Genomic DNA, 8,049 nt, shown 5'->3' with positions numbered 1-8,049 from the left:
TTGACTGGGAAAAAAGTTAGATCAATTTTACTAAATTTTCACTCAAAAAGTACAAAGAAACACACAAACCTGGCCGACCAAGAAGGGAAGTACTGGGAATCAAGTTTAGAAGCGCAGTGGAAACACAAGTTTATAGTTTAGTGTAGTTTATAAAAATTAAATCTGTTTTATGAAAGTGCTTTTACATTTTTGTTTGCATGAAAGAGTCACGATTCCTGATTATTGTTTGCATATTTATAAGTAGCTCTATGTTTCCTCACGTGGCATTTATTTGGCAATCACCATCTTTAGAGCTTTAGGTAATCAATCCATTTCCTTATTCCTTATAATTTGAAATGTTTCTATAAAAATGTAGCCAGACCGATCATACAAATACTCATTGTGTTGCATTGTGACTCACGTTTCCAGAACCTGTGAAAACTTCATGATCATGGGATCAGTTCCAACATTAGATAAATACAAACCAACAGGCTATACAAAAGTAGATGCCACAAAGGGATAAATAAATAGAATACTGTCTAACACTTGATGACTGCTCTGTCAAGCCCTCGCCGTCAGTGAGGAACCTGGGTGTGCTCTTTGATACCAATCTTTCATTTGAAAGCCACGTTTCTAGCATCTGTAAAACCGCATTCTATCATCTTAAAAATATATCTAAATTACGGCACATGCTCTCAATGCCAAATGCTGAACAGTTAGTACATGCGTTCATGAGCTCAAGGCTAGATTATTGTAATGCTCTACTGGGTGGTTGCCCTGCTCGCTTAATAAACAAACTCCAGCTATAATCCTGATCTGCCAACATTGTCTCTCTATGATAAATTAAAATAAGCTGATAACATCACTGTTTACTCCAGAACGACTGTACAGCCAAATCTAATTCTGCTGCAGTATTGTCCTGTTTAACACTGAAGCTGCTTTGCAATCGTCAGGGGCGTAACTACAGGCAGTGCAGCCGCACTGGGGCCCGAGCGGCAGGAGGCCCGCAGCCGCACTGGGGCCCGAGCGGCAGGAGGCCCGCAGTCGCACTGGGGCCCGAGCGGCAGGAGCCCCGCAGTCGCACTGGGGCCCGAGCGGCAGGAGGCCCGCAGTCGCACTGGGTCCCGAGCGGCAGGAGGCCCGCAGTCGCACTGGGGCCCGAGCGGCAGGAGCCCCGCAGTCGCACTGGGGCCCGAGCGGCAGGAGCCCCGCAGTCGCACTGGGGCCCGAGCGGCAGGAGCCCCGCAGTCGCACTGGGGCCCGAGCGGCAGGAGGCCCGCAGTCGCACTGGGGCCCGAGCGGCAGGAGGCCCGCAGTCGCACTGGGGCCCGAGCGGCAGGAGGCCCGCAGTCGCACTGGGGCCCGAGCGGCAGGAGGCCCGCAGTCGCACTGGGGCCCGAGCGGCAGGAGGCCCACTGGGGCCCGAGCGGCAGGAGGCCCGCAGCCACAGTGCGAGCGGCAGGAGGCCCGCAGTCGCACTGGGGCCCGAGCGGCAGGAGCCCCGCAGTCGCACTGGGGCCCGAGCGGCAGGAGCCCCGCAGTCGCACTGGGGCCCGAGCGGCAGGAGGCCCGCAGTCGCACTGGGGCCCGAGCGGCAGGAGGCCCACTGGGGCCCGAGCGGCAGGAGGCCCGCAGCCACAGTGCGAGCGCGGCTGCCCCCGCAGCCGCAGTCGCACTGGGGCCCGAGCGGCAGGAGGCCCGCAGTCGCACTGGGGCCCGAGCGGCAGGAGGCCCGCAGTCGCACTGGGGCCCGAGCGGCAGGAGGCCCGCAGTCGCACTGGGGCCCGAGCGGCAGGAGGCCCACTGGGGCCCGAGCGGCAGGAGGCCCGCAGCCACAGTGCGAGCGGCAGGAGGCCCGCAGTCGCACTGGGGCCCGAGCAGCAGGAGCCCCGCAGTCGCACTGGGGCCCGAGCGGCAGGAGCCCCGCAGTCGCACTGGGGCCCGAGCGGCAGGAGCCCCGCAGTCGCACTGGGGCCCGAGCGGCAGGAGCCCCGCAGTCGCACTGGGGCCCGAGCGGCAGGAGGCCCGCAGTCGCACTGGGGCCCGAGCGGCAGGAGGCCCGAGCGGCAGGAGGCCCGCAGTCGCACTGGGGCCCGAGCGGCAGGAGGCCCGCAGTCGCACTGGGGCCCGAGCGGCAGGAGGCCCGAGCGGCAGGAGGCCCGCAGCCACACTGGGGCCCGAGCGGCAGGAGGCCCGCAGCCACACTGGGGCCCGAGCGGCAGGAGGCCCGCAGCCACACTGGGGCCCGAGCGGCAGGAGGCCCGCAGCCACACTGGGGTCCGAGCGGCAGGAGGCCCGCAGCCACACTGGGGCCCGAGCGGCAGGAGGCCCGCAGCCACACTGGGGCCCGAGCGGCAGGAGGCCCGAGCGGCAGGAGGCCCGCAGCCACACTGGGGCCCGAGCGGCAGGAGGCCCGCAGCCACACTGGGGCCCGAGCGGCAGGAGGCCCGCAGCCACACTGGGGCCCGAGCGGCAGGAGGCCCGAGCGGCAGGAGGCCCGCAGCCACACTGGGGCCCGAGCGGCAGGAGGCCCGCAGTCGCACTGGGGCCCGAGCGGCAGGAGGCCCGCAGCCGCACTGGGGCCTGAGCGGCAGGAGGCCCGCAGCCACACTGGGGCCCGAGTGGCAGGAGGCCCGCAGCTACACTGGGGCCCGAGCGGCAGGAGGCCCGCAGCCACACTGGGGCCCGAGCGGCAGGAGGCCCGCAGCCACACTGGGGCCCGAGCGGCAGGAGGCCCGAGCGGCAGGAGGCCCGCAGCCACACTGGGGCCCGAGCGGCAGGAGGCCCGCAGCCACACTGGGGCCCGAGCGGCAGGAGGCCCGCAGCCACACTGGGGCCCGAGCGGCAGGAGGCCCGCAGCCACACTGGGGCCCGAGCGGCAGGAGGCCCGCAGCCACACTGGGGCCCGAGCGGCAGGAGGCCCGCAGCGGCAGGAGGCCCGCAGCACACACGGGCCCATGCCCACATTGCAAACGGGCCCCTGGCGACAAAGTGACTCCGCAGATTATTGTGACACTCACACTTCAAATGAAAAGCACTGGTTTCAGATTTGAAAATCGCACGGCTGTCGCGCTCTACCGTCGCGCTCAGGATACTGACCACCTTTTTCATCAGAGCGTGTGAGCGGAGCTCCGCTAGATACTCCGCTCTATGCCAGGGAGCTCCACAATTCACTATAATGTGAATTATTTGATTTAAATCTAGCGACTTCAAGCTTTCTTTAGACGTATGTTTCATGTTTATGTCATGTATTCACCGAGTTTCAGATTCTCGCAGATAGAAAGCGCACCTTTTTTATTTATTTTACTAAAGCACAAAGTTTTGTTGTTATGTGAGTGTACACAAATAAAAGTAGACAATTCATAGTTTATGATTATGTCTCACATTTATCTGTATGGCCAAAAATGATGGAGTATTGCGAGTTATAGGCTACTCGTCATGACTCGTGAGGGGAAAAAACAGCCGGTGCGTTCTTCAGCCAGAGGGTTAAAGAAACCGTAGCCTATTCAGTTTCATATTTATGTTTAAATAACAGCCCATAATATAATTCATTATTATTATTACTATTTTTATTATTATTATTATTATTATTATTATTATTATTATTATTATTTAATTAGGGATGCATCAAATATTCGGCCGAACATGGACCATGTGCATTCTCGGGGCATTCTTGGCCGAAAGACTTTCATCACCGAAACAATACGTCCGAAATGTGATGACGCAAACAGAGACCGCGACCTGCGTGCTGGTCTAAAGATGTGCTCATCTCACACCTGATGACGCATCTATGGGTTGTAACTTGAAAATAATACTTTGTTTATGTTTCTCTTGATGGACACATGCACTGGCACTACTCACAAAAAAGTAGCCTATGTGCACTCATCCGGAAGCGCGCAGTCTCACAGCGCGCAAACATTGAGTTCTCTTTCAAGTCTTGCGTTTGAACGGACAAACTCACACAAAAAGTAGGCTATGTCAACATGTCCATCTGGATGAGTCTCTAGTAATATTGTTATCTACTTTTTTGGCCTTCAGAACATCTTAAAATGCACATATATAGATCCTAGAAATCTAAATTTTCTCGGGGGAGCCCCCGAACCCCCCTAAATAACTCACATTTGGAATATCAGTGATTATAAAAGAGTGTGTTTTTTACGATTAAGGGATGTAGGCCCTACGGTGACACAGAATAAGCCCTTAATATTTGATTTGTAAATAATAATAAACAACCAATATCCTGATATAGAAATGAAACCTAAACCTAAAGTGTTACGTAGGCTAGGTTAGGGTGCAGCCCAGGGGGCCCATAGCCTGCACTGGGGCCCATCATTAGTAAGTTATGCCACTGGCAATCGTCATTGTAAAAGTGCGATATAAATAAAGTTGATTGATTGAATTATTGTACAATTAACCATTGCATGATTGTGGCAATTCAAGTTTGAAGTTGCATGTAAGTTTTTCAGGCTTCATCTGGTTTTGGTGAGACATGTCATCTTAAAAATGTAGATATCATAGAATGAGACATTCAAAAATCTGTCTTCAGATTGGCTGAATGATTCTGTGGAATGAAGGCCAGCGGTAGACTGATAGTTGTCAATGATACGGTAGAAAGCACAGTGTATTTACTTCTACAGGCATTTCTTAAATTATTTGCATGTTACATGCACCCCCATAATGAGATTATGAGATTTTATGAGATGAGTGCGATTAAAATTGGCTTCTGACAATGTTACAATGTTATGACCTGATGCCTAGCAACCATCAGCCAATCACATTCCTTATATTAGTGTGCTTTGGACTGTCACGAATTGGCACGCGTTGTAAACAATAGGCTGTATTTTATCATCTAGATGGGAATGGTGTTGATTGGTTGATTGATACACCCCCTGAGTCTCTCGTTCCATATTAAATACGTTTATAGTGAAAAAACTTTGAGACAAAATAGTTCATCTTTTTGTGTTAATTATTTATTATGTTTATATTATATGAATAATAATTACTTTTAATTCATATGATATATTCATATAATTATTATATTAATTGACAAGTAGCCAGATATTAACATAGATATAAACCATGCATTCATAATTCTTTTAAACAACGTGCATTCATTTAAACTCTTTTTGAAACTATAGTGTTGGTCATATAATTAGAATATCATCAATATTTAGTGATGGGTATCGTTAAGGTTTTAACGGTATTACTACTCTTACTGATACTGCTTATCGGTCCGGTACTTTAACGGTATTCTTATCGGTACTTTTTGAGATTTATATATATATTCATTCAAGAGCTGTGAGTGATTTTCTCTCTTTGCATTTGGTTGTTTAATTCGCAGTAATTCGTCAGCATGTTTATTTACACTGCTGCCTCTTTAAGACAGATGTGCAGATCTATAGGCGACTGATAATAGGCAGATGCACTACATTTTCTCCCGAATATATCCATAATAACTACGTCCATTTTAGACACAAACTGTGTTGTGTTTAAGAGACTCTCGAAGCCGGTCATTTTGACATTTTGATTGTTTAGACGTGAGTATGAAACCGAAAGTGTCATTTGCTCGTCACTTTGGTATCACTCGTCAGAGTGCGCGCCGACTTGGGAACAATCTCTTACGCACATTTTTGTGCATTTAATCGCTCTTTTTATTATTAAACGCGTCCCACAATTTACCAACAGTAGCTAGACTGTATTTTACAACAATCACTGATCGTGCTGATTCTGTCATTACGTTTGAGTTTTATGGAGAAATAACAGCGTTACTGCAAAGGGAATACGTTGCGCTAGACATAAATATTATTATTATAATCTTTGGAAGCCAAAATCTAAAATAAAATCAGACTATCACAGCTCTAAAGTGTAACCAGGCTATGTTTGAATGTTTAGTTCTGTCCTCGGCTGTTGTTTGCACCTCTCTCTCTCTCTCTCTCTCTCTCTCTCTCTCTCTCTCTCTCTCTCTCTCTCTCTCTCTCTCTCTCTCTCTCTCTCACTCACGTCACGTGTATTTTCAAAAGTACCAACAGCAGAACCGATAACGTCCGAGCTTCGGTACCCATCCCTAATCCAGAGTGAGTCCAGTCGGTGTTGAACTGCTTGAATATGTTCAAGGGCAGGACAGCGGTCCCACTAAAAGTTTTTCAGAGGCTCCTGGGGCATATGGCACCTGCAGCCGGGGTAACGCCACTCGGATTGCTTCATATGAGACTGCTTCAACGCTGGTTACACGACCGAGTACCGAGATGGGCGTGGCACAGCGGTAAGTACCGGGTCTCAGTGACTCCTTACTGTCGCCAAACCTTCAGCCTGTTGTCAGACCCTTCATTTCTACGGGCAGGAGTGGCCTTAGAACTAGTGTCCGGGCATGCCGTGGTCTTCACGGATGCCTCATTGTAAGGGTGGATCGCCTACAGTGGTTCTGACTACAGGGTTGCCGAACGACTAAAGAAACATTATCAGCAAGATGGTAGAAAACTGTACATTTCTTGTCTATAACCACCCACTGCAACTTATACCAACGACGGAAATAAGCGCAGTTACAATAGGAAAATATGTGGGAGAGCGCTGCTTTAATGTGACTATAGTGCAATAGGGAGCACTTCAAAGTCAATACCAAATCAAAACTAGTTAGCAAATCATTTATAACTTAAAGAATTTATTGACAAAATCTGGTTATGGTTACACTTAAAATAGTTACAAAATAGATGAATGAGATGATAAAAATGTGTACCATTAATCGTACCCAGCATGAATAGAATGTTCTCTGAGAGAGAGAGAGAGAGAGAGAGAGAGAGAGAGAGAGAGAGAGAGAGAGAGAGAGAGAGAGAGAGAGTATGAGACTGGCCGATAAAATCTCTATCGGCCAGTTTATTTGAATCGCACTCAATCACTATTACTCACCCTGTTAAAATCCATGTGGTAGTGGTCTATCGTCCTCCAGGTCACCTCGGTAACTTTGTGGAGGAGTTGGATGTGTTACTTTCTAGCTTCCCTGAGGATGGCACTCCTCTGATTCTGCTTGGTGACTTCAACATCCATCTTGATAAACACCTAGCTGCAGACTTCAGCACTCTACTGACTTCATTTGACCTTAAGTTAGTATCTACTACGGCTACTCACAGATCAGGTAACCAATTAGACCTGGTCTACACACGCAACTGCTCCACGGACAACACTTTAGTTACTCCATTACACACCTCAGACCACTTTCTCATCACTCTTAACCTCATACTGACTCCTGATACAACACGTACTCCTACACAGATTACCTTTCGGCGTAATCTACGCTCACTCTCTCCCTCTCATCTATCCACTATGGTTTCATCTTCACTCCCTCCACCTGCTCAGTTCTCAGCACTGGACGCTAGCAGTGCTACCGACACTCTTTGCTCCACTCTAACATCCTCCTTAGACAGTTTTTGCCCCCTTTCATCCAGACCAGCCCGCCCCACCCCATCTGCCCCCTGGCTGTCTGATGTTCTCCGTGAACATCGCTCTGGACTCAGGGCGGCAGAGAGGAAATGGCGGAAATCTAAAAACTATACTGACCTTACCTTGTATCAGTCTCTTCTCTCTTCTTTCTCTACAAATGTCTCCACTGCTAACAACATACTACCACAACAAAATCAACAATTGCTCTGACTCTCGCACACTCTTCAAAACATTCTCCTCTCTTCTTTGTCTTCCTCCAGTTCTCCTCACCACAAACTGACATGCACATCTCAACAACTAACACGAACACGCTTCCATCCTTCTCTCCGCTCTCCGAGGCAGATATTTCTAAACTCATCCTTTCCAATCACCCTACTACCTGTCCACTTGATCCTATACCCACTCACCTCCTTCAGGCCATTTCTTCTTCAATTACTCTTGCGCTCACTCACATTGTCAACACTTCTCTTCACACGGGCACCTTTCCCACAGCATTTAAGCAGGCTCGGGTAACCCCACTGCTTAAGAAACCCTCTCTGAATCCAGCACTTTTAGAAAACTACCGACCGGTATCTCTTCTGCCTTTCATTGCAAAGACCCTTGAGCGAGTTGTGTTCAATCAACTCTCTATGTTTC

The 8,049-nt window shown here is 49.9% G+C and overlaps 1 protein-coding gene across 1 annotated transcript in view; it reads left to right on the top strand.

Annotated features, from left to right (window-relative positions):
• The window catches only part of LOC137078380 (collagen, type I, alpha 1a-like), an 8,954-nt gene extending 5,852 nt beyond the window's left edge, over window positions 1–3,102 (top strand). Inside the window, exon 2 of the mRNA XM_067445649.1 lies at window positions 933–3,102. Coding sequence (XP_067301750.1) covers window positions 933–3,102 — 2,170 coding nt within the window. The remainder of the gene's footprint in view (window positions 1–932) is intronic.
• The last annotated feature ends 4,947 nt before the right edge of the window (window positions 3,103–8,049 follow it).

Source organism: Pseudorasbora parva, chromosome 1, assembly GCF_024679245.1.
Source record: "Pseudorasbora parva isolate DD20220531a chromosome 1, ASM2467924v1, whole genome shotgun sequence".
Classification (NCBI taxonomy): Eukaryota; Metazoa; Chordata; class Actinopteri; order Cypriniformes; family Gobionidae; genus Pseudorasbora; species Pseudorasbora parva.
The sequence above is the reverse complement of the archived record's forward strand: the minus strand, read 5'-3'. Positions and strand labels throughout refer to the sequence as shown.